Here is a 27,998-nt window from a genome sequence, read left to right as displayed (position 1 = left end):
CTGAGAACTTTCAAATATTCCCATTTCGCTTCTGCTCGCGTGAACGCTGACCATGGACTGCCTTGGCTAAAAAAGACTGTGCTATTGGAAGGCTAAATACTAGGGGACATAGGATTAGTATTTCAACATTCTGTCCTAAAGTACACCCAGCGGGGTCTGATAATCTCAACACCTCACTCAAAGTTGTACAAAAACTAAAATGAGAAATGCAATTGTTGGATACCGGAGATGAGTCGAGATCGCAGGGGATGCTGGTAAGGATCTGGAAAGAAAAGGTCAATTTTATGTTTCGCCGCTTTGGTTTTATTGGGATTAGTTGAAAATTTGCAGACGTTTCATCGTACGAAATCCTGTAATTGTTAAATCTAGTTCATTTTATTATGGTTCTCGGTCATTTAATCTTTGAGAGATTTCTCTTCCGGTTCCGTTTTGGCGACACTGATTCCTCACGCTTCTGCTTGTTGACGGCGCTCCTCTTATTTCAAGGAATTTCTGTCCTTGGGTCAAACAACTTTTGTGAAGGCTGATGAATGATTAAAATCAATAAGGTTAAGGCTGTTGCAGAAGACTTTGCCACTTGTGGGACGATTTAGTCTCGAGGGTGTAAATATGAGACCCTGAATGCTAACTCCGACAGGTAACTCAGGAAAAACTTCTCTATCTGGAGAGTGGAGTACTTAATTTGCGACCCTGGTGGAGTTGAGGCGAATAGAATGGACGCATTTTGGAGGGAAACGTATTAAATGTATGAAGGAAATACAGGAGCATTTTATATGAATAGGTTTGGAAGGCTGGTACGAAGCATAAACGAATGGGCTGGTTCGCCCTAATGACCTGTTTCTGGTGCTCTGTATTATACAAGGCACTGAAACAGTGAATGTAAAAGATGGTGACTGTTAAATCTGAGTAAAAACGTCCCTGAACAACTACTATTGTGGGAATTACTTCTGTTTCAATCAGCAAATCAAACTATTTTCTCCTTTTTGGCTTGCGGCAGGTTGGTGAGACAAGTAAACGGGCGTGTGATGAGGGGGTTGCTTGAATGTTTGGCGAGGTCCACGTTTAATCCCTATAAATTTGAGATGGCTGCAGGCCAGTTGCCAGAGGGTGAGGTGGCGTTCGCAATTAAAGTTAGTGGGTATTGAGGAACCGCCCGGTTGGGTGGGGATGGGGATCCTTTAGTGCGTGAAACTTTTGTGAAGCATTAACTTTTCCTGCTCCTAAGATGCTGCTTGGCCTGCTGTGTTCTTCCAGCTCTACAGCTTGTTAACTTTGAAAGTCTGGAGGTAGCAACACTCTTGAGCACAGGAAACTGGCTGGATATTACAGTTCGCTCCCTCAACTTTGTCACAACACTCCACAGACACACATTGCCGTCTCATATGGATATGACATTTGATTTCTGCTTCAGATAAGAAGTTTTGAACGCTTGGTACGAAAAACGAAACCATCGTTATTTCTGTTTCAAATACACATCGTGGTTTGTAGATCTTGCCTACCAAAACAGTACTGAAACCGCAAGACTGCAAGCGTGATACTGAACGATTGCACTTCACATGAGTTTGAGAGTGGAAAAAAAACAAGTGACCACCCTCGCCCTGCCGTCCCGCTCAAACCAGTTGGAGGTCAGGTACTCAGCTGGGCCTCTGCTCCAAATACCATTATGTCCCGAGCAATGGAACTTCGCCCCGTGCTCATCCTGATCCTTTCTTGTACCGGTACGTGTCTTCAATTCAACGATTGCTACATAAATGATTTCGCATGTACAACTTACAACATTTTCTTTGTATGGCCATGACTTGTAACAACTTCAGCCGTAAACAGTAAATACATGTTCTTTCTGGAGTTTCTAGTCTTTCGAAAAAAAAATTTGCAAGCAGTCATAAGCGCCGTTGCCGCTCCCCTAGTTGTTTGCTTGTTTGTTGTTACAAGTTTTCCATTCACCGCCGTCCTCCTGCAAATAAATGTTTGATGTTTTTGTTTGTTTTCTCAGCAGCGGCCGCTCAAGTGCTTCAATTTCTGAAACCGCCCAGCGCGGTCGTCGGACAGACAGTGACTCTTTACTGCTCGTTCCCGCTCTTCCGAAATCCAGAAAAAATCACGGTGCACTGGTGGAAAGACGGCGACCGCGAATTTTTGAGCTCGAAACAGGATTCCAGGAGAGAGTTCCAGATTGAGAGCAAAGCCAGCGCCATTCTGCGCATTCACAATGTGCGTTTTGGAGACGCCGGCGTCTACTATTGCAGAGTGCAGGGTGAACATACTGGAAATGGGACTGGCAAACGGCTGGATGTAAGCGGTAAGTAATCGCTCCCAGCAACGTGGAATAAACGGCAGTGAGAGGGACGGGAAAGTTGAAACGAGAGGACGGCTGGGAAGGATAATGCAAATAATAGGCATTTCCTCTCCTGTAGCGTAGATTCAGAGTCCAAATGTGCGTAGGTGAGGTGGCTTGGCAATGGTAAATACAGGATTACTGGGTTCGGTTGCGATGCTCCTGAGAGGGTCGGTGCAGACTCAATGGGTCAAAGGCATTTTTCCCACACTGTAGGGATTCTATAGTTCAAAACAGATTGCACACCCGGTGTGCAACAAGCTTTTGTATCCGGGAAAATGGAGCAACTTGGGTGCAGCTTTAACCAATATTACTCACTGGGCGCGGGAAGTATGCGCTCTTGTTGCTGGAAATTCAGGGCCGAAAATTGAATATTCGGCAATTCAGTGGGCTAGAACAAGGGGAGAGTATCGACAGCACGCTTCTGTTTTAGTTGCTATTTCGAAATCTTTTGCTGCAGGGAGTCAAATAACATTTTTCAAAATACATGTTTCGCAGTCTGCTCTGATGTTACATTTTGCATCGTTATCGTGAACTGAGTTTCTCATTATCGTTCACCTTCCACCCAGTGAAATCTCTAACTTATTCTCGACCTTCCTCTACGCGGTAATGAAATCTGAGAGTTTCGGACGCAGTTTGACCATTTAATTGCTAACCGTTTGTCGGCGAATTCCCGAAATGAAAACTGCGGACTTGCCAACACCAAAGCTAGATGACTGCGGGTCGGATTTTTTTTGGGGGGGGAAAAAAACTTTTACCGACTAACGTTCAATCATTTTTGTAAGGAAAGCTGCACCATCTTATCTACATTGGAGGTTTAGATAAATCAGCCCGTGTCGAGTTACAGTGCCTTGCATCCTCATCCTTCTCCAGTCGAAAGAGATGGAATCTCGCCCACGAGAAACGTGAAATAGTGAAAAAAAATTACGGCTCTTGTCCAGGATTTATTGAAGAAGTTCTGAGGCTATTATTTAAGCCGATTTTTTTTTAAACGGTATGAATAACATGAGCACGGGAAGGTGAAGAATGTTTGAGCTTGTAGAATAACGCGGGGAGCTTTCCTAATCCTGACCGTAGAAGCAAGTTGAGGTTTTGTTTCTTTTATGGTAGGGTCTCTGGACCGAAATAACTTATTATAAAACGAGTTACTCCAGCTAGTCTGCAACATTATTCTCCCGAATGCAGTATAATCGCACTCGGAAATATGAAGGAGTTTCAAAGTAATTGCAGTCAGATTGTGTATTCCGCTAGCCTGAGTCACAGCTTGACTCTTCAACAGGACGGACCGACGATATTGCTTTTATCTACGGCACTTCTGTCTTCACTACATTTGCTTTTAAACCGACATTTCTAACTTGGCGCAGCGTCCGACATAGTCTATTTTACACGGAGGATAATAATTCATTTACTGTTCGTACGCCAAAATATGATAGCGATTCAGCGTGCGCAATTCGCGTCTCTGCCAAATTATAGTATTGTTGAGATTATCTGTTTAACACCACCGCACCAATTCAGAATCTCTTCTAGCGGCCCTAACTGATATATGCGAATTATTGAAGAAACAGCAGCTAATTCGCATTACCAGTTAAGGGCCGCTGGAAGTGATTCTGAATTGGTGCGGTTGTATTAGACGGATAATCTCAACGATAATAAAATGTGGCAGAGACGCGAATTGCGCACCCTGAATCGCTATGACATATTGGCTGTACAGAGAGTAACTGAATTGTTTGCCTCTTGTGTAAAATGAACCATGTTGGATCATGCGCCAAGTTAGAAATCACGGTAAAACTGACAAGAGAAAGATTTGAAAAGGACGTAGGGACAACTTTTACACGCAAAGGGTAGTGCATGTGTGGAATTAACTTCTGGGGAAGTGGTGAAAGCTGGTACAATTACAACATTTTAAATGGCACCTTGATGGATATATGAATAGAACAAGTTTAGAGGGATATAAGCCAAATGCTGGCAAATAGGACTGGATTAGTTTCGGGTATCTGGTCAGCATGGGACATAAGGGTCTGTTTCCGCACTGTACATCTCTATGACTCTCTGACGGCCCAAACCCTAATATTGTGACAATCACAATAGGAAACACTGAAGTTCCAAGACTGAACATCACAAAACTGCCTCCCCAATAAGAGCACCATTTGAGCCGTGCTGAAGCTGCGGCTATTATTTCGAGAGTAATGGTTAAGAGCGGGCGAGTCGCCCCACATAAAAATAGTACGAAAGGAGTCTGTTCTGAAGGAGGGTCACTGGACTGGAAACGTTAGCTGTACTTTGCCTCCACAGATGCCTGCCAGAGTTTCACCAACAATATCTGCTTTTGTTTCAGATGTTCATCCGCTGTCCTTTGTTTTATTTATTTGAAAGGCTGGTTCACCATGCCTCAGCCTAAGTGAAACGCAGATTGGTCTCAAATCTAGATAACAACAATCCGAACCCCTGAAAAGTGAGAGGCCATAACTTTTAGAACAGAATATCTAGTATCTAAATGGTAAAAATGTTTAACGATTCAATTTCGTGTCAAATGCATGTTGCTCCCGAATCGTCAACGATTCAGAGGATTCAAGCCCAGCTACTCGCTTTACATTAGCGTTTCAAAGCTTGACCTAACTCCAGAGGAACAGTTCAAACGAGTAGATAACAATTGGGTAAGAAAACGCAAGGTCTGATTTTGAGACCTTGTAACTTTTAAACGTCGTTCGAATCAGCGGTGAGACTGGCTATTTGCGGTCGTCGCGGGGCCCTATAATTTATTATCTAAGCTAACAACCAGGCTTTTCTAAAAAAGTAAAATCTCGCTTGCATATAAACTGTGATGTTGGTGTGGCTTAGAATGCAGCCAGGTCAGTGGCTAGAGGCTAACCTGCCCGAAATCTAATCTTCATTATAAAAATGGGATGTGGTGAGTTTAATCCAATCGCCGACTTCATTTTTGGGTTTTATCAGCAGTTTGAAATGTGGAGAACTGGCACAGACTCCGCCGTTAACCTTGTTATTAGTCGCTAGTCCATGGCTGCAAGTTATGATAGAATAGAAAAATGTTTTATGTTGCTGAATGTGAAATATTTATTGCATAGATTTACCATAGATAGAACAGGGAAATAGGCCGTTCGGCTCACGGCTAGACGTTGTTAAAAACAAGGATGTTAAGAAGTAGAAGCTAGTGGTTGACCCTAATATTCAACAATACCCTGACTGATATACACCAAAGGCACCTGCGCACTGAATATTACTAATCATTTCATTCCTGGACCCAAAATACATTTATTTCCTTGGTACCCCGAGATTATTGATGTCAATCTTGACCACATTCAACATCCACTGCTCCTAGGATTCCAAAATGGTCGACCTTTGTTGATCGACCTCAGACAGGAGGAACACTTTCTATCCTGGGCACCCTGTTCAAAATATTTTTCAAGTTCCAGTTAAATCAACTCTCAGTCTCCCCAATTCTAGGCAGTAACTGATGAGTCGACTCAACCTCGTCGAAGGACAATTCCCTTCTGCGGAATAACTACCAAGGGAATATCTTCCCTTTACACATTGCCTTTCACTTGCTCTCAATCTATCCTAATATGTGACGTCAAACCTTGTGAATACTAACTTTGTTTCATAACTTTATTGAATACATTTTGGAAACCTCAGAACAAAAAAAAACTAACAACCGGAACAATCTTTGTAACTACATCCTCAAAAAGCTCCTAACAGAAACTGTTTCATTTCATGTCAACTCTGCTTAATCATATGATTTTCCAAGCGCTGTGTTACCCTGCCTCTAACAATAGCATCGAGCATTTTACCTATGAATACTCGATTATTTGGCCCACAGTTCTGGTTTTAGCCCTTGCCCCTATGTTAAATAATAAGTTTATGTCAGCTACCTGTTGATTCTTATGAATTATATTTAACCTAAGGAATTCTGGAAATAAAAATAATGCACCAATGATCCCTGCTGCTACCACTTTTAAAACTTTATGATACAGATTTTCAGGAACGGAGGACTAATGACCACTTAAAACCATTAGATTTTCTACTGATATGGATTTCTTTTAGTTTCCTAATTTTTACAGGGCATTTGGTTGCCCCTTTTTGCAGCCTTTTGTCTTCTGCTGTATTGTATCAGTTCAGTGCTTCTGTCATTTCCTCATTATACTTTTGCTTGTTTCTGCTTCTAATAGGCCTACATTTACTTTTTTACTGATTCCTCTCTGGAAGTCTTATGGTACAATGACAGTTTTGTTGCCTCTGAGCCAGATTCTTCTGGTTCAAATTGCAATCCATGCTTTAATGGCAAGCAAGGTGTATCCATAAGATGACTAAATGTATGAGCATCAACTTATAAATTCATCCAACACACACCAATGAGGGAAGTAATAGCAACAGCTACCTGTTCAACTGCCTGATCACACATCCAGGTGAAGGTGAGAAACCTACAGCCTCTGCCAAAGTTTCATGCATGTTGCCACAGCAACTTAGTCTCCTTGGGGGATGGTTAGTTCAGTCAGCTGTTGATCGTACTGATGTCAATAGCTTTTGTCAGTCCAAATTGTGCTGAGAGTGTTATCATGATCACTCTTCTTGCCAAAGGTATCAGACCTGTTTTCAGGCAGAAAATGCAAGAAGAAACTTTTTGTATTGACTCTATTGAAGCATTTTCAACCTTTTGTTTAAAAGAAAGGATATCTTGCTAGTATACTCTCATTCTTTAGCCTAATCAATTTCTTGGATCAACTTATGTCCTCATAACATCTTACCAACATTCATTTTAATCCTGGCCCAGCATTTACTGCCCATCCCTCACTGGCCTTGAGAAGACGCTGGTGAACCATTCTTGAACGACGGCAATCCATTTGGCTTGGTACACCCAAAATGCCACTTGGGGAGAGTTCTATGATTTTGTCACAGCAAAACTGAAGGAATGGAAATGTATTTCTAAGTCTGGATGGTGAATGGCTTGGAGCAGAATTTGCAGGTGGTCTTGTTCCCATGTATCTGCTGCCATTATCCTTTCAGATGGCAGTTGTCAAATGTTTAGAATGTGCTATCTGAGGAACCTTGCTGAGATGTTGCAGTGCATCTGATAGATGGTCCACATTACACCCATGAACATTGGTCATGGAGCAGTTGAATATTTGTAGATGTGGTGCCAAATAAGAGAATTGCTTGGTTTTGAAGTGTCAAGATTCCTGAGAGTTGTTCGTGCTGAAGTTATTCAGGATGAAGGAAGGTATTCAACCACACTGTGCTCTTCCTTTGTGTTACATATGACTCCAACTATTGGAGATTTTTCCACCTATTTCCTTTGACTCGCATTTTGTTAGAGTTCCATGATGCCATGCTAAGTCTAATATGGAACAAAATCAGAGTTAACATTTCAGATCAAGTGACACTTCCTCTCAATGTTCTGTTCATTTTCTGAGGAAGGGTCACTCAACCCAAAACTTTAACTCTGATTACTCTCCACAGTTGCTGCCAGAACTGCTGAGATGTTCCAGCAATTTCTGTTTTTGTTTCTGATATACAGCGATCACTTTTTTTTACTGAGTCTAATATGTCCTTCTTATGAACAGCAGTCACTCTCACTTCAACTTTGGAAGTGAGCATTTTTGTGTATGTTTGAAATAAGGCTACAATGCTAGTGCTCAAGAACAAAGTTGCTGGAAAAGCTCAGCAGGTCTGGCAGTATCTGTGAAGGTAAAAATCAGTTAACATTTTGGGTGAAACTCCCTCGGACTGATGCTGGCTGGGAAAATGTCAGTTTGTATGCAGCAAAGAGGGGAAGGGAGATGGGGTAGGGAGTAAACAATAGGATAGAGTTTAAAGAGTTGGACAGACAAAGAGTTGATAATGAGTTCAATAATTTTAAGGAAGAAAAACAAAGTTGCTGGAAATGTTCAGCAGGTCTGGCAGCAACTATGGAGGAGAAAACATGGTTAACTTTTCGGATCTGATGACCCTTCCTCAGAACTGATGGTGGCTGGGGAAACATCAGCTTATATGCAAAAGATAGGGAGGAGGGTGGGGTAGGGAGTAAATGATAGGATAGAGCCCAAAGAGAGAGAAAGACAGTTGGACAGACAAAGGAGTTGCTCACGATCAGGCTGGGAGGGTGAATAGTTGTTAATGGCGACTGTTAGCAAAGTGGTGCATTGAAGTGGCAGGCGACAGGTAGTTCAGGGTCTTTTTTTTGCAAGCAGAATGTAGATGTTTTGCAAAGTGGTCGCCAAGTCTATGCTTCATTTCCCCAGTGTAGAGGAGACCACATTGTGAGCAGTGAATGCAGTGGACTAAATTCTTGGAAGTGCAGGTGAAGTGTTGCTTCACCCAGAAGGTATGTTTGGGCCTTGGATACTGGGGAGGGAGGAGGTAAATGTGCAGGTGTTGCACCTTTGCCATTTACAGGGGAAGGTGCTGTAGGGCTGTGGGGAGGTGTTGGAGGTGAAGGAAGTATGGACTAGGGTTTCCTGGCAGGAGTGGTCCCTGCGGAAGGTGGGCAAGGGAGGGAAGGGGAACATGTGTCTGGTGATGGCATCTTGGTGGAGCTGGCAGAAGTGGTGTCTGATGTTCTTCTGGATGTGGATTCTGGTGGCATGGTAGGTGAGAATAAGGGGAATCCCATCGCTGTTGCGGGAGGGAAGAGAATGGAGTGAGGGCAGAACTGTGGGAGATGGGTCGAATTCAATTGAGGACCTTGTTGACAACAGAGCAGAGGAATCCTTGGCTGAGGAAGAATTTGGACAATTTGGAGGCTCCCTTGTCAAAGTTGGCCTCATCTGAACATATGCAATGGAGACAGGCTTAATTTTAAGACCTAAGCTCTTCCATGCCCCAGCACCCTACCCCACACATCAGACCTTGTTAACACATAGCCTGCCCTTATACACTACCTGTTAGTAGTCACTGTTAGTCCCCATTAACAACTATTCATTCTCCCAGCCATCATTATCAACTCTTCATCTGTCCAACTGCTCTTCCCTAACTTGAGACTGTATCCTATTATTTACTCTTTACCCAATTTCCCCCTCCACCTCTTCTGCGCACATAAACTGACATTTTCCCAGCCAGTATCAGTTCTCGGGAAGGGTCATCGGACAAAACGCCAACCCTGTTTTTTCCTTCACCACCCAGCTACCGGACATGCTGAGATTTTCCAACAAATTTGTTTTTGTTCCTGATTTACAGCGTCCGCAGTTCTTTTGGATTTTTTTTTTGTTATGCTAGTGCTCAAGCTGTACTGAAACAGCCACTGCATTTGCAGTACCATAACATTTACTATAGCTTCCCAATTAATATCATTCCTCCAACCAGTGAAGTTCAGCTTAAGATTAGTTTTAGATTTAACTTTCAAACTAAAGATAAAATTTCTTACATTATGATTACTTTTTTTGAAGGTTTCTATTTTTGCAAATTTGCTATTTAACTGTCTCATTTTGTAATATTGCATTAAATGAATCGCCTATTGTCCAGTTGATTCATTTAGGTTAATGGAATAGGATGGAAATCTTTCAATTCAGGCACCCAGTGCTAACAGCAAACAGTCCCACATTAGATCAGGCATAAATAAATGCAGTGCCCTTTTAAAAAATGCAAATTACATGTTTAAATTTAAGGTCCATCTTTTCATCCTGCTTTTAAAGCTATTTATCTCTAGTTTAGTTAGCAGGTCAGAGTCTACTAATACTGCAAAGAATAACACCTCCAAATTCTCTAAAGTGATGGAATTCTCCCCAATTGCCTGGACAAAGCAGCCTATGTGATTGGCAACACATCCATAAGCATTCAGTCACTCCATCACAATGCTCACACTGTATTATCTCCAAGATGTCCTGCATAAATTTGCCAAAGACCTTCAGACAGCATCTTCCAATTCTATTTGCACTACTATCTAGAAAGATAAGGGCAGCAGGTAAACTGGAACAGTACTACCTGCAAGTTCCCCTCGAAGCCACACACCATCTAGACTTGGAGACATATCACCGTTCCTTCACTGCTACTGGGGAGAAATCTTGAAATTATCACCCAAAGGGCACTTTCAGCCCCATTACAGCTCATAGACTGCAGCAGTTCAAGAAGGCAGCTCACCATCACCTTCTCAAGAACAACTGAGAACAACCAGAACATGTGGCCAAATTCACATTACACAAATGACCAAAAAGAAATGCAAATATGCACATGTTCTAGTTTCCCTAAACAAATTGTTCCTGTGTTGTACTTGTCATATTGATTCTTCTGTTGGGATCTTTTATGTAGTAATATGTGCCAAATGAGTAATGATTATTTTTATTGAAACCTTTTCCAGGGGAAATTACCAGAATTATTTTTTCTTGATTCCAGAATACTGAGAAATGTAAAATTAAATCATACAATGGCTACAGAATAATACTTTGCCATTCAGCCTTTATGTCAGTGCCAGGTCTCGGCAGTAGGACGACTCAATATCCTCCCCATTCAGCCTTGCAGTATTTTGTCTTATAAAATTTAGTGTGCTCCATGCAAGTAGCTGACATAGTGATTATCATTGTCCTTTTTCTGTTGGGCAGAGCTAGAGCTAAGCTATTCTGTCAATTAGCACGAACAATGAATTTTACAAAATATTTGCAAGAAAATCAATTGCGTTCTGAGTGGATATTCTCAGTAAACATTTTCACAGGCATCGTTGGATAGCAATTTGAAACATGGCTCATTTAATTTTCCCTATTTAGCCTCAGAGATATTTGTAATCAACTTGTTCAGGGATGTTATGACCTATCTCTGGAGCACGTCAGACTTGAACCTAAGCCAATTATAATCATGCAAAATGGCACTAATTAATCCAATGCCGACCCAGCGATTGAACCAACAAATAATGTATTCACCCAGTAAATTCTTGAATAATCCACATTTTTGTATGTAGTCTTATTACACTACAATATGTTGCAAATACCCCAAGTTTCTATTTAATGTTATGTCAGAATTTTCTCAACAGCCAAGCTCAAAAATTAATACAAAGTAATTCACAATCGTATCAAATAAAAGGATTCTATGAACCAGTTAATAAGTAAAAAACAACTACATTGATGTTAAACATTACCCAAAGAAATATACTGTATATGCAGTCTAACTTGGAAATTAAGAAACCTTTTTTTATTTTTTTCTGTAGCTTCTCCACATCCTCTGAAGATTATTCCAAAGTTTTCTGCGGATGGCTTTCTAACATGTATATGTAAAACATCTGCATTCTATCCTGATAATTACACGATTGCTTGGCGTAAAAATGGTCAAAATGTTGGAACGGGAATAAAGACATCCAGAGCGAAGAACACTGAGGGACTTTATGAAGTTACCAGTTATTTGGTAGAAACACAGCCAGTTCATACTGGAACTGTTTATGTCTGTGAGGTATCTCACACTACCCTCAAGGATCCAACTAGGACCAATTACACAGTTGATATTCCAGGTAAGAACAATGTTTATTTAGTTGTGAAATCAAGCATGCTGTGGCTTTACTGCATTTGGTTTGAAGCATTTTCACCATAAATGCCTGAGAGGCTGTAAATGTAGGGCAGGTGATTTTGAAAAATTTGGTAAAATTGATCAAGCCTGATGGCCTGGTGTATCAACTGCAACTACCATCCTCAGTGATACAATTTTTCACCAATTTTAAAGATTAATTTTACTCAATATATTTCTGTTTTAAATCGTCACAAGTAAACTTCAAAGTAAATCAAACAACAGCTTATTGATTACAAAAATGCATTTGGGGAGAGTATCCTCAGATTGTTTCAAGATGCACCTTGACAGTTCAAAAATTTCCTTGTCTATTTATGGGACAATCTTTGGACATTTCAATTGTATAATGTACCGTTATTTACACTTGCAGCTTCATGTATACGTGGCCGCACAGAAAATAAATCCATGACTCTTTTATTCTTTTATTTTTCTCCTTCTCACATCCAGAATGTCCCATCCCCTCCTTTACTGCGATCTTGTCAACGTTCCATACAACTGTTGTTTTTTTCAAAATAACAAATCTAGTCCATCAAAAAGATCAACAAGTTCGTCCCTCCAACCTAAACCAGAGAACAAGATGCACATTAACTTGCCTAAACAGCTCCCTACCCCATCCCCAAAACCACCTGTGGGGATTCAGAAATTTCTCAATGTCTACATATTCAAAGACTGGGCTTCCACAGCCCTCTGTGATTGAGAATTCCATGGAGCGTCAACCTCTTGAGTTGAAAATAAGTTTATCTTCACCTCAGACCTAAGTGTCATCCCCCTTATTTTTAAATTGTCTCCTGATTCTAGACTCTCGCCAGGGGAAGCATCTTACCTGCATCTACACTGTCTATTCCTTTTAAGTGTTTTATAGTTTTCAAACGAGATCACTTTTCCCTTGAGTGAAACAAGTTTGCCCAATCTGTGTTTATAATACAATTCAGCCATCCTGGAGCAAGTCTGGTGACACTTTGTTATTTTCCCACAATGGAAATATTATCTTTCCTGAGATAACGAGGCCAAAACTGCACACAGTAGTCCAAGTGTGGCATTTTTATCTTTCAATCATTCAGGGAATGAGGATTCACTGGCTGTGCCAGCATTTATTTTCATCTGTAATCTAAACTAAATTCTTTCATAATTAAAGCAAAGATTCACCAGTACACAAATCCTCTTGCAATAAAGGCTAATGTTCTTTCTGCCTTCCTACAAGCTTATTGTACCTGCATGTTAGCCATCAGTAATTTATTGACAAGGACAGCTAGTCACCTTTGAGCATATACATTTTCCAACCTCTCACTATTTAAGAAATACTCTGCACACCTGTGCTTCCCTCCATAGTGGTAACCTGATTTTTTTCCCCACATTTTATTCCATCTGGCACGTTGTTGCGCAATCACAGCCCGACCAAATCCTCCTGAAAATGTTTCATATCTTCCTCTTAACACACATTCCTACTTAGCTTTGTATTATCTGCAAATTTGAAAATATTACATTCACTCCAGATAGCCAAATCATTTTCTGTATTGTGAACAGCTGGGCCCAGTAGTAACCCACTAGTCTCAGTCTGTCAACCTGAGAATAACCCACTTCCTCCTATATCGGCTAACACAGAACATAATCTCAAACCCTTGTCAGTACATTATTTTCTGCACCATATGCTTTAATTTTTCAAACTAAATGTCTGTGGGGGACCTTAGCAATAGCCTTCTGAAAATCTTAATGTAGTACAAACATTGACTCCCCTTTACCAATTCTGCTACCAGCATCCTCAAAAAAAATCAGTAAATTTGTCCATGCAGAATGCAACCAAACAAAGAATTTTTATTTACGTGTTCATTTTTCATGCATTTTCTAATCGTAGCATTTTCCTGACTACTGATGTAAGGCCGATAGGTCTGCAGTTCCAGTTCCTGTGATCAAAAGTCAACAAGAAGTTAGCACAATGAGCTGAAGCCTCACCATGCTTTTTAGTCACAGTATGTGAATAACACTGACAATATTTATTTCAAATTACCCATGGTATACTAGAAGGATAAGAATGAGTTGCATTAATCTAGGTGTTCGTACTAACCAGATAGGGAAAAAATGGCTTATTTCCTTTTCTGAAAGACATCGGTGAACCAGTAGGGGTTTTATGACAATCCAAAAGTTACTACATGGTACCATTTTTATGTTAAATTTAATTGATTAATTGAATGCTAATTCTTCTGCAGCTGTGGTGTAATTTAAATTCATATTTCTGTTTCAATAGCCCTGGCTTACTTTCCACTATGCTCATTGCTGCACACAAATTGGCTACATGTTTAAATGTTCTTAACTGGCTGCAAAGCACTTTCAAAATCCCAAGGTTGCAACACATAAATTCATTAAGCAGGATTGATGGAAAGAAAGATTATCAAGAATTCAAATTAATCATGTGCTTTCTATTTAAATAACAAAGAATTCAACATTGACTACTCTAGTATGTGTTAAGAAAATTTACTGTTGGATTGGCGAACGTTTGTAGTTACATTTCAAGTGACAAATCAAATTTCCAAGATCTATTCTGGCGATCTATTCTATTCTCTAGATCTTCTAGAAAAGTTATACTTGTGTTGTCTGCAAACATATTTGCAGTTTATTTGAAAGTAAGAGCAATTAAATTTGTTCACAAAACAAGTTACATATTTTTTGCTACATTTGCAAATGCATTTTTCCAGCGGTATCATTATTTTTGTTTATCGTGGAAATATTTTTGCATTTTTCATATTTGAGGATAGTTTATTCTAGCCGAACAAAAATGAATGTCCTGAAGAATGACATTTTCTTTTTGTGCAAATATATCCAAGTTAAATATGATATAGATAAGATGCAGAGAATAAAATTCATCTTTTGAAGAGTGCAGCCATTGAAACCTTCAATTCATCAATTTTTCACTTCCAAGCTTATGGATTCTGTATGTGATATATCCAATCTATTGCTATTCTGAACCAAACTGTATAGGACCTGCATTCAAATGTTCAAACCCACACCTAATGTATTTGAGGGAGAAGTTTATATGTTTGAAGTACTGTTATCGCCCACATTGAAATGTTGGATGCGAAGCCTGCCGTGATGTTATTGTGCAGGTAACTTAAGTTCACAATATCATCTGTAAAGTGCCATCAGAATAACCTGGAGGCTGAGTTAAGTCAGCATCTATTGTTCTAACACACCAGTGTTTTTCTACTAGAATTGAATACCTTTTTTCTTTTTGTGTGTTTCTTGCAGATCGCAGTATCAGTGAATCTTTTCCTTGGTGGATCTACATCTGTATAGCAATATCTTCACTGCTTCTGATTATTATTGTGGTGGTCATTTGTTGTAAATGCTGTAAACGTAAAGGTAAGTAGCCATCTAGTTACATTAAAGTTAGAACTTCTAGATTTAATACTAATGAATAATGCAAATACACAAAGACACCAAGTTGTAAAGTTTTATCTGGGGAAAGAAGGGGAGGCTAGAGAAGACAGAGAAATAAATTTTGATGTTTTAAAAATAGTTTACATTACAGAAGCGGAAGTTCTGGAGGTCTTAAAGAATATTAATGATGGATAAGACCTAAACTCATTTATGCCAGAACATTGTGAGAACTATTTGCATCATCTATAACCACGGGTGAGGTCCCTGATGACTTGAGGCTGGCTAATCTTGCAAGTTTAAGAAGGGCTGTGAGGGAAACCAGGAACTTTAGACCTGTGATTGTGGGTAAATTATTAGGAGTGATTGTTTGAAAAAAAGGATTGTAGAAAAGCAGGATAGATAGGGGAAAAAAATCAAGTATCCAAATTAGTCATGTGATTTCTTTTTAAATAATTAATAACTCAATATTTGACTACTTTAGTATGTATTAAGAAAATTTACTGTTGGATTGAAGCATGTCATAGTTACATATCAAATGACAAATCACATTTCCAAGTTCTATTCTATTCAGAGCTTCTAGTGAAGTTATACTTGCGTTCTCTGCAGACAGGTTTGCAATTTCGTTGGAAGTAGGCGCAAAGTGTTCACAAACAACTTACATATTATTCGCTACATTATTGCGAAAGCAGTTTTCCAGCGGTATCATTTTTTTTTATTGTGGAAATACTTAGAGAGGTAAAAGTTGATTAGTGACAGTCAGCATTGTTTTGTGCGAGGAAAATCATGTCTTATAATCCTGATTTTGAGATTTTAGAGGAAGCTACCAAAAAGATTGATGAGGGCAGAGCAGTAGATGTTATCTATTTAGATTTGAATAAAGCCTTCAACAAGCTTCTGTATGATAGACTAATCAGTATAGTTAAGTCACGGGATTCAGAGTGAGCTTGCCGATTTGATACATAATTGGCTTAACAGCAGGAGACAGAGGTAGTGGAGCGTTGTTTTTTGGACTGGAGGCCTGTCACCAGCAGCATTCTGCAGGGATTTGTTCTTTTGTCCTCTTTTGTTTGTCATTTGATATAAATGATTTGGATGAGATGATAGAAGGCATGGTTGCAGACAACGCAAATTGGTGGAGTAGCAGGTATGCAGATGGCTTCTTTAAGATTACAGACAGATCTTGATCAAATGGGTTAGAGGACTGAAAAATGGCAGATGCTGTTCCATCTGGATAAGGCGAGCTGTTGCATATTGGTACCACAAACAGGGGTTGGACTTATACAATTAATTGTAGGGCTGTAGAACAGAGAGATCTATGGGTTAATGTACACAATTTTTCAAAGTTTGTTTCACATCTAGACAAAGTGATTAAAAAGATGTTTTCACACACTTGCCATCATTGCTCAGCCCTTTGAGTAATAGGAGATGAGAAGTCATGTTGAGGTTGTAGAGGACATTGGTAAGGCCTCTTCTGGAAAACAGACTTGAATTTTGGAGATAATGGGAACTGCAGATGCTGGAGAATTCCAAGATAATAAAATGTGAGGCTGGATGAACACAGCAGGCCAAGCAGCATCTCAGGAGCACAAAAGCTGACGTTTCGGGCCTAGACCCTTCATCAGAGATGATGAAGATCTCTGATCATCAGAGATCTCTGAAGGGTCTAGGCCCGAAACGTCAGCTTTTGTGCTCCTGAGATGCTGCTTGGCCTGCTGTGTTCATCCAGCCTCACATTTTATAGACTTGAATTTTGGTTGCCTTGTGATAGGAAGGATATTATTAAGCTGGTGAGATTTCAGAAGTGATTTACCAGGATCTTGCTGGGTATGGAAGGTTTGAGTTACAAAGTAGGCTGGGACCTTTCTCACTGGAATGTAAGAGGGTGGGAGGTGACCGTATAGAAGTTTATAAAATAATGAGTGGTATAGATAGGGTTGATGGTAGATGTAAAAGCAGAAGTTGCTAGAAGCTCAGCAGGTCTTGGCAGCATCTGCGAAGAAAAATTCAGAGTTAATGTTTTGCGTTCAGTGACCCTTCCACAGAACTGGATTCTGAGGAAGGGTCACCAGACTCAAACGTGAACTCTGATTTTATTTTCACAGATGCTGCCAGACCTGCTGAGCTTCTAGCAACTTCTGTTTTTGTTCCTGATTTACAGCATCCACAATTCTTTCAGTTTTTAATGCTCGGCATCTTTTCCCTAAGATAGAGGCTTTCAAGATTTGAAGGGGCATTTTTAAGGTGAGATGAGAAAGATTATAAAGAAAGACATTGGGGAAAATGTTTCAGAGTTTGGTTTGCATTTGGAATAAATTTTCTGAGCAAGTCATGGATGTGGGCCCAATAACACAATTTAATAGACGTTTGGATAATTACACAAATGGGAAAGGTTTGGAGGGATACAGATCGGGAGCAAATAGGTGGGGCGACTTTAGCTTGGAATTATGTTGACATAGACTGGTTAGACCAAAAGGTCTATTCCCATGTCGTATGGCTGTCAAAACTATAATGAATCTGTTCTCTGAAGAAGGGTCCTGACCCGAAACGTCCTGCTCCTCTGATGCTGCCTGGCCTGCTGTGTTCCTCCAATTCCATACTGTGTTGTCTCTGACTTCAGTATCTACAGTTCTTGCTATCTCTGATAAATCTGCAATAGCTCATTTTTGGATGCATTGTTAACATTTTATACAAATCTACTTTTGAGTTCATTCGTGTAAGGTGTGTAGGTGAACCGAAAACTTTTGTTGTAAGCATCAAGAACATCCAGATTTGGTGAGTATATTTAAAGGCACAGTAATGTTTTGCTTCTCTCCACATGGATAGAATACAATTCAAAGGATTAGATTTTAAGATGCCTCTGTGGCAAGATTATCTGTGGAGGTGCTTTGAAAATGGTATACACCCAAGACTTTTTACACTGCGACTGGAATGCATTGTCATCTTTAAAGATAGTAGATTTGGAGGACCTGGCAAACTGCAACCCTTCAGTTCATAACACAAGAACGAGGGGCAGACATAGGTTATCAGGCTCATTGAGTCTGCTCTGCCATTCAGTAAAATCATTGCTGATATCTGGCTTCAATGCTATATTTCTGGCAGCTTGCCTTATTGCTTGATGCCCTGAGAGATCAAAATCTATCTACCTAAGCCTTAGATATTTTAAGGTGTAGCATCCTCAGCCATTTGGGAAGCAAGTTTCCAAGATTCACAACCCATACCAAGCAAAGACTATGGGAGATAGTCTGTTTAAGGTTAAGGCCAACAGAAAGGTAGTGCAGAACTCTGCCATCACATGCAAATACATTTTACCTCAAAACACATTTGCAGGGATAGTAACAGTCAGTTGTGTCCTAAAGCGAGGCTGGATGCCTTCGACAACCTGCTTGCAATGCTGGTCCATGGAAAGATGATAATGTAACACAGAGGGCAGTCATCTCTTGACCATCTCGTGCAACATCACCACAATTTAGGTAGCAATCATATAGCAGAATATTATTTCCATGGAGAGAGACTGCAGAATACTTATGGTACAGAGGGATCTGAGTTTTTGTGTGTACAAATCAAAAATAGTTAATGCATGGATACAACAGATAATTGGAAAGGCAAATAGAATGTTAGCCGTTATCATAAGTGATGTGGGCTATAAAAGTGTGGAAGTCTAGATGCAGATAGCAAAGTGTGGAGCTGGAGGAACACAGCAGGCCAGGCAGCATCAGAGGAGCAGGAAAGCCGACACTTCTGGTAGAGACCCTTCAGAAGTGGGGGAGGGGCAGGAAAGCTGATGATTCGGGCCAGGACCCTGCCTGACCTGCTGTATTCCTCCAATTCCATACTGTGTTATCTCAGACTCCAGCATCGGCAGTTCTTGGTCTCTCGAAATCTAGATGCAGCTGTGCAAAGTACTGATTTTTTAAAAAAGACACATGGGGTGGTGTGTACAATTTGGTTTCGTTACTTAAGCAGGATGATGGGGAGAGAGAGATCTCAAAATGATGCCTCCAGTACTGTGTCTAGCAGCACAAGTCAGTCTTTATTCAGAGTTCTTTACCATGCAGCATGGGAGTGGAATAGTGTCCAATCTGCCCTTCCCACTCAAGTACAGCATTTTTGAATATTTTGCATTACAATGATTACATACAACATTTATCTCACTATTAGCCATGTCCCCCCAAGCTATGCATCCAATCCTGCAAACACATAATCAGCGTTTGACATCTCTGTGGACAGCTGAAGGTCTTCCCATGATCTCATGACATTCCCAGACATCTTTATTTCTCATCTTTGGAATCTTACAATGGAAGTTGCATTTATTCAGATTTCGGTATACTGATTACCACACTCCTTCTCAGGTGCTTGCCAGCTGCATCGCGTTAATTAACAATAATTTATCACTAAGGACCTTTTACATTCTGTTTTGCAAACTATTTTACTTCTGTCAATATAAAAGATACAAAAGGGTGGTAATTTCTACCAGTTATTCTGAAATGTGTACTATCACTTAAAATATACAGTTGGTTAGGTGTATAAAGTTATATAGTTACGTTGAATCTTGAAGTTCTTTAAAAAGGTAACAAATTGGGGAGATCAAACATACACAGTCTTTTTATTTTGCAGCTGTGAGTTGGTTCAAGACGCCCACACTCCTCCCGTCATTGTCTTTACTTCAAATACTTTCACATAAGTTTCCCCACCAACTAGCGCACATTCAAATTCAGTTCCTAAGGATGAAATTCAATTATTTTCACAGCTTTTTGCAAGCAGAGCTGTGAAGCTACAACTGTTTACTTTGCATTTTACAACCTCTTTTGCTCTCTGAGAGATTGATTATTTACACGATTTGTTGCTCTGTCTTCCCTGCTGATGAGATTTTTTCACTGGCTATTTTAGCTGCTTATAAGAATTCAATTAAATCCTTATCTGGATACTTTAAGGTTTACACCTTTATTTTCACACCACTCATACACCTCAGTACGTTAATATGTAATGACTATTACCCAAACACTCTAGATTATTTTAGAATCATACATTTTTGGCTTTTGTTAAACTCTAAACTTCAGACTGGTTGTGACTCAGCATCTCTCATCTTGATTTTTCAAGGATGCTTTCTTATCAAAAATGCCTGTGCGCTGAGAGCTGCCTGTCTACAGAAATTTAATTAAATTCATGAGCGTCTTGTATGGTAACAATAAAAGTAACACTATTATTGTACAAACGTACATCTCTGAGAGTGTATTTTGTGTAAGTTACAACTACCTGAATGTTTTCTTTAACCACATGGGTCCAGGTTCCCCTTCTGCTCTATACTAAATGGAGCTTTTACAGTAGTTTGCTAAAAAAAACTGCTCATTTGTGCCTCCCTTATCAGGACTACCTCACTGCTAACTTGCCCCTGTCTTATCTTACTGAGATATTTCATTGTCTTATCCCGTGACCTTGAGTAGAAGCCACAAGTCTGGCTGTGAACATCTGCTGCAAGTAACTGTCAACCCGTTTTGCCCATCTTTTGTCAGCTAAAACATCCCCAGGTGGCCATCTGGTCAACTTCAGTTTTGGGCAGTTGCAGCACAGGGTATACTTACAACGTAAGAAGTAGAGAGAAAAACATTACTCAATTTAATGCTGGTATGTAAGGGTTTTTTTTTAATGACAGCACATTGAACAGGTTGGAATCTTCTCATTGGATTTTAGAAGAATGTAATGTGATGTTATTAAATCATATAAGATTCTGAGGGTGGGTTTACAGAGTAGATCTTGAAAATGTGTTACCCCTTAGGACAATCAAGAACAAGGGTCACAGTTTAAAAGTATTGGGTTTCTCATTTAAGGTGGAGATGAAGAAGATCAGTTTTTCTGTCAGAAGGCAATCTAAACTTTGGAATTCTTTATTTTGAGAGCTGTGGCAGTTAGATCATTGAATATATTTAAGACTGAGTTAGACAGACTTCTGATCTATGAGGCAGTCAAATGTTAATGGCCAAGTTGAGTCATTGGGGTCGGGGGACAGTGAGTTGTAGTTGAGAAGTGGAATTAAAGTCTCATCAGATTATTCGTGATTTTATTGAATTCTCCAGCAGGCGTGAGAAACCAAACAGTCTATTCCTGCTCCTATTTCATATGTTCCAATGAAGGGTGGGTGTTAGCATCGCTGCCATTTGCTTGCTTGCTGCACCTGATGTCCCTTTCCCTTTATTTTTCAGACTGTTTCTTAATTCTTTTTTTCAAAGTCTTGCCAAGGATTTCTAAGTGTTTGAAATTGCTTCTTAGCTTTCTGAATGTTTGTCATCTATTGTGACACAACCCTTAATTATTCCTTTCAATCTCTCTTACATAAATTTTCCTCTCCCACCATTACTAACCTTTTGCATCTGTTTAACTCAACATTTCTTAAATAATTATACACAGGTGAATTCATAACTGAACTTCCAGTGCAACAAATAAATTGGTTCTCAATTTTTCAGAAAGCTACTTTGTTTACGTTACTTGCAATTAAACAAAATCTCTTCTCTTGTTGGTTCAATCTGTAGGCCTTCATGCACTGAATTACTCATCTTCATTGTTCACTAAGTCTGCAAGACTTGAGCACAAAACGTTACTTTTAAGAAGGTTATGTCCATTTTCAGATTGAATATCTATGTTATCTTCAACAGTTCCATGTTTTAAATATTATCTTGGATTCAATACTATTGCTATATTTAAATAGCCTCCTTTTTAAGTCTCAGCATACCGTTTAACCTCTTAGGGCATTTCCCCCCCCTCTTGTATCCACTGTTTTCTGATTTGTTTGCCTTTGTAAGATACTACAATGGTCATTTATCTACTGAATTCTCATCTGTTTAACCTAATTTCCAAATAAGCCAACATTCATACTGAAACCCGTTCCATAAATGTCATTTTGTTGAAGTACATACTCTGACCATTTCCTCCATTTGTTAACTGGTTCATTCTAACAGCTGAAACAGTGGAACTCACTACCACTGATAGTCTTTGCTTCCTCTTAAAAATTAGAAAAAATTGAAAGCCAACTTTCACGTTGACAAATTGCTACTTCCTTAAACTGGATTGTTTCTCTTTTACTGACTCCAACTTTAGTTGTATCCTGCATTGAGTCTTAGTCTGTAAATTTCTTTCACCAATTTATAATGTGGTATTTCTGCTGTCACAATATTGTTTTGTTTTGCATTCCTTCAGTTTATGAAATAAAAATTCATTGAATGAGCAGAATGGAAGTCAAATCCCATAAGTTTGTTTGACATGACAGCTGATTTATTTCAGCTGTTAATTCATTTTTCAGTCAAAATCTGTAGAATCAAAAATATCTAATATTCCAGTTACCATTGGCTCATAGCTCAAAATGTCTCAAGTTAATTATAATTAATATTTGTAATTAATGTAGTCTGATTTTTAACTTTTGCATTTAGTTTCTCTCCTGCATCTACCACAGAGGGCTATTGATACTTGATCATTAGTTATATTCAAGGCTGTGGTATACAGATTTTTAATCTCTGAGGGAATCAAAGGTTTGAGTGATGATATTAGCTGGTAAACTCCCAATGAATCTGTGTACACAGGGAGGCCAAATGTAGGTGGTCATCAAAAAGCCCCTGATCTTCATCTCCCAAATCTGTGTTGCGTATTGACAAGGCAGTCAGACTATGAGTGAAGTGTTGTTGTGGCCATGTATATTACATCAAATTGCTCACTATGGTCTGTTCACTGTCTGGCATTTCTAGAGACGATTGAATGGACAACCAAGCCAGACATCATAATACAAACTAGTCCCATGATATGATAGTAGTAGTTGTATGGAGAACTTAAAGAATATTAGCCAGCATATCTTTGATTTGTTTTTGTAGAAATCTTCATGCTTTGAGGATTCTTGAGCAGCAAAAAGGAGGCTTTTAAAGAATTGGTTCTTTTTAGATAGATGTTAGCTTTTTATTCTTTCATGGAACATGACACCACTAATACGACCAACATTTGTAGTCTGTCCGTTTTTGCTCATGATAAACTGGTAGTATGCCAGATTTTTGAACTGCTGCAGCCTATTTGATATAGGCACACCACTGCTTTTTGGAAATGAGTTCCAAGATCTTGATTATTGATAGTGAAGGGACGATGACATAATTCCAAGGTAGGACGGCATGGAGGGGAACTTGCAGGTGGTGTTCTCAACGGTATATGACCTTGTCATTTTAGATCACAAAAGTTGCAGATTTGGATGGTGCTGTGAGTTGCTGAGTGTTTCTTTCATATGGTACACATTGCTGCAACTGTTGCTTCCAGTTTATTGTGCACACGTTATCAATGTTGTGGGGAGCGAATCTTCAGTTTGGTGAATGGGCCACTGAACTAGGCTTTTTTGTTCTGGATTGTGTCACGTTTCGTGAGTGAAAATGCTGTAACACACATTCAGACAAGTGGAAAATATTCTGTCGCATACCTGAATTGGGACATGCAAACAGTGGACAGGGTTTGGAGGGTCAGGAGATGAGTTGCTTGCTGCAGACTTCCAAGCCTCTGATCTCCATTGATAGCTATAGTATTTACATGGCTGGTACAGTTCAGTTTCTTGGCAACATTAATTTGTAGGTTGTTGGTTTTGGGACATTAATGCTAATGCCTTTGTATTTCAAAGGGAGATGGTTAGGTGCTCTCTGATTAGAGATGGTCAGAAATCACACGACATCGGGCTACAGTCCAACAGGTTTACTTGAAATCAAAAGCTTTCAGAGCACTGTTGCTTCATCAGGTGAAGACGATACCTGCTAAAGAAGCAGTGCTTTGAAAGCTTGTGATTTCACATAAACCTGTTGGACTATAATCTGGCATCATGTGATTACTGAACTTGTCCACCCCAACACCGGCACCACCACATTACTGGAGATGGTTATTGCTTGCCATATGTGTAATATGACTGTTGTTGCCATTTATTCATCTGTTAAAATGTTACATCTATTAAAATGGTAATGGTCCTCTATTTTGTAAATTAAACAAATTGATATTTGGTTTGTAGGTTAATGCATGCATTCATAATGTGTACATAAAAACAAAGTGTTGTAGAAACTCAGCAAGTCTGACAGCTTCCCTAGAGAGAAAAACAGTTAAATGTTTTCATTCCCATATGATTCTTTTGAAGTTCTGAAGGAGAATCATATTAGAGCTAAAACATTAACTCTGTTTCTGTCTCCACAGATGCCAGACCTTTTGAGTTTCTTTGGGCCTTTTTATGGATGCTGGCAAATCTAAAATCTAAACAGTGTTTTGCTTTCGTTTGAAGCTTCACATTGGCTAGATTTTCTGTTTGATAATATTCCATATAAGACCATCTCTGCTCTTCTTGAAATTGTGTTTTGGGATCTTTTGTGTGCATCTTACGGAGCAGATGAAGCTTTTTTTTAACATGTCACCCAATGATGGCACACGATACATTGCAACACTTGCTTACAATGACATTTCAGTATTGATTATACACCCAGAATCTTTCTAGTTAACTGTGCCTACAACGTGTGAAGAAACAATTTGTCATGAACTCATAATTATGGGAATTAATCTTTGTCATGAAATCGAATGAATGCTGAGTATCAAATTGAAATAATCTTGCAGGAGACTAATTGATCACCGTGTTATTACTGGCTGAAAAGGCAACTCTGTTGGCAATTTGGCTGTGTGTATTCATAAAATGGTGACTGCACTTGCAAAAGTATTTCATAGGACGTGGAGTATTTTGGGGTGATGTGAAAGTTACTATATAAATGTGATTTATTTTTATAAAATGTGTCTAGTCACTAATTTGACAAAACAAACACTGTAACTTGACTGACTCTGTCCAGTTCCATTCCAGGTAATAAAGTTGTCAGCGTGACTAATGTGTTCCAGATATACTGTTCCTTACATTTCATGTTGTTTTTCTTACAGGTCCTAAAGGCAATTCTCAAACGAGACAATGTGTTCGATGCTATGAGCCAATACCAATGAATTCCATATGCAAAGAACAAGGATTAAGAAAAGACAATCATTCAACGCCAGCTGTGAACCCAAGAGCTGGACGAAATGTTAATGGAACTGCATCAAAACACAAGAAACACCGTAAGAAGGAGAGGGGCCTTGAGTGTCCTTGATGGTTAAAGAAGCAATCTGAAATGTATTTTATAATGACCATAGGTTCTCTTTGGAGAGCACCAATATTGTTATGGGCAGCATATGTGTATAAATGAGGTTATGAGATAATCCAAGGGAGTTGCAAAGTCAGAAAGTTTCTGTTTTTAACTATTTGTTAACTCACTAAACATTAATTTTCTTCTCTAAGCTAATATCTCCAAATTGATAATACCCTTATCTCTGATCAATTTTGGTAATTAGGCCAACATCTTCACTGGATGTCCACAGTTTTCTGTAATCATTGTGAGTTTGTTCTTTTTTTTGAAGGAACCCCATATTTAGGAAAGTACAACAAACAGAAATCTAATTTAATGCTTGTTCCCCAGCCATACTCATTCTGTATATCTTCAGTGTCCATTCTTCAAAAGGTTATAGAATAAATTGCCTCATTCATATCCAGGATACAGAGTGCAAATCCACCATTGATAGCCTGTAAATAAAATTTCATTCTTTATTCATTACTCCTTCTGTGGAATTCAAGCACATATTCGCCACTGCTTTCGATGATTTGGGAATTGTTTGATAATTTGAAATAGGTGATAGGCAAGCTGGCCTGCCAATTCCCTACCTCAATTTATATTTACCCAGACGGAAGAGAATACAAGTAAGAGCTTCTACAGGTTTTGATAAAGGAAAACAAAGTCAGTGAAGCATATGTTGGTCCTCTAGTAATTGAGAATTAGGAGTTAACAGTTGATATTAAGGAAATATTGATCAAAATTAACAATTATTTTGCTTCTAAATTCACTTTAGAGGATAAAGAAAGTGTTGCAGTAATAGCTGTTAATCAGAAGGTGAAGAGAAGACGGGAACTTCATGAAGTTACAATTACAAAGGAGTCAGTGATGAGAAAACTGTTAGAGCTGTAGGTTGATAAGGCTTGGATTTCATCCTGGGGTCTTAAAAGTGGAGGTTAATGAGGAAGTTGGTGTGTTTGTGATAGTTTTTTAGAATTCTCAAGATTCTGGAAAATTCATTGGACTAGAAAGTAACAAACAAAATGCCTGTACTCAAGAAGGGAGAAAGGCAGAGAAAGCTGGAACTACTGGCCAGTTAGCTTGACATCCATCATGGAAGATGATGTTACAGTACATCATCAAGGAGATTATAGCTGGGAAATTAGGAAAACACAGGATAATACATGAAAATGACGTTGGCTTTGTGAATTAATTTATTGGAGTTCTTTAAAGCAGTAATATGACTGTGGATTAAAAAAACTACCCATTGATGTACTTGGATTTCCAGAAGGAGGTTGGCCATGTGCCACAAAAAAATTCTTGGGTGAAGTAAGAATGAATTTTATAGTGATTACATCGATGGCTAATGCGGATAGAAGATGAGGAGCTGGCAGACAAAAAAATAGAGAATGCTTTCATGCATCTTTTTCTGATTGGCTGGAGTGGGGTTCTGTATTAGTTTATGCTGGCACTTGATCTTTTTACAGTTCATTTCAATGACTTAGATGAGGGAAGTGAAAATCTAATAGTTATGTTTGCATGTGACATAAAGATATTCATAAAACCATGTTGTAAAGAGGATATAAGGAACATGCAATCAGAAATTCATACTTCGAGTGAGTGGGCAAGAATCTGACAGATGGAGGAGAATGTGCAAAAATGTGAAGTTGGCAGGTAGAATTCTTTTGTAAAAAATGCGATGTTCTATTTAAATGGAGAATGACTGGAGAATTCTGACATGGGGATGGATTTAGATGCCCTAATATGAGTCATAAAGTCAGTTTGCAGGTACAGCAAGTAATTAAGACTAACAGAATGCTATCCTGAAAAACTTAACATTAAATAAGAATGTTATGCTTCAGTTACTCAGGGTATTGCTGAGACCACATTTTAACATCATGTGTAGTTTTGGTCCCTTTATTTGAGGATGTCAGAATGTTGAAAATATAAATGTATTGGACATAGTTCAATGGAGATATACTAGCTTGATATCTTGAATGGCCACATTGTCTTGTACAGTTACATTCGACAGGCAGCACTTGTTTTCACTGAAGTTTTGAAGAGTGAGGGTAACTTGATTGAAGATGATTTATTTTCCTTGAGTTCTTGTTCAGCAACTTTTGTAATCTCAGCCTTAAAAAGTAATCAAACCAGGACCACTGGAGTTTTTTTATGGCACTTCTGAAGAAGGGTCTAGGCCCGACACGTCAGCTTTCCTGCTCCTATGATGCTGCTTGGCCTGCTGTGTTCATCCAGCTCTACATCTTGTTATCTCAGATTCTCCAGCATCTGCAGTTCCTACCATCTCTGAGGCATATTAACTTGGCACAGTCAAGATGGATTAAGTTTTTTTTCTCTTTCTGTATCACAAACTTTCTCTGATGCTATGCATATTATTTTTATATTCTGGTGCATGTATCATTAGTACATTACTTACACTGCTATCTTGTACTAAATATAATTTGTTATAATCAATTAGATTTCAAATACATAACTTTGTCCAATACTGTTATTGTAATTGAACAAAATAATAAAAACATAATCGATTTTGTTTGAGGGTAAATCCATATTTGATATGTGGGGTGCTTTTAAAGAGAGGTCGATTAGAGTGCAGGACAGATGAGTCTCTGTGAAAATGAGGGATAGAACGAGCAAGATTAAGGAACCATGGATGACTGGTG

General features: G+C 39.1%; 1 protein-coding gene across 2 annotated transcripts; it reads left to right on the top strand.

Annotated features, from left to right (window-relative positions):
- The first annotated feature begins 1,546 nt into the window (after positions 1-1,546).
- Positions 1,547-27,690, top strand: LOC125459962 (natural cytotoxicity triggering receptor 3 ligand 1-like). Of its 2 annotated transcripts, none has more exons than XM_048546960.2 (5): positions 1,547-1,718; positions 1,997-2,299; positions 11,481-11,777; positions 15,071-15,184; positions 25,118-27,690. In XM_048546960.2, exons 1-5 carry the CDS (start codon positions 1,664-1,666, stop codon positions 25,318-25,320), a joined length of 972 nt encoding a protein of 323 aa, XP_048402917.1. In that variant the 5' UTR covers positions 1,547-1,663; the 3' UTR covers positions 25,321-27,690. The 2 variants fall into 2 exon arrangements, with proteins under 2 accessions (XP_048402917.1, XP_048402916.1); XM_048546959.2 differs by having other exon boundaries at positions 1,994-2,299.
- Positions 27,691-27,998: the final 308 nt, after the last annotated feature.

This window comes from Stegostoma tigrinum, chromosome 16, assembly GCF_030684315.1.
Source record: "Stegostoma tigrinum isolate sSteTig4 chromosome 16, sSteTig4.hap1, whole genome shotgun sequence".
Lineage (NCBI taxonomy): Eukaryota > Metazoa > Chordata > Chondrichthyes > Orectolobiformes > Stegostomatidae > Stegostoma > Stegostoma tigrinum.
This window is presented reverse-complemented; position numbering and strand designations above follow the sequence as displayed.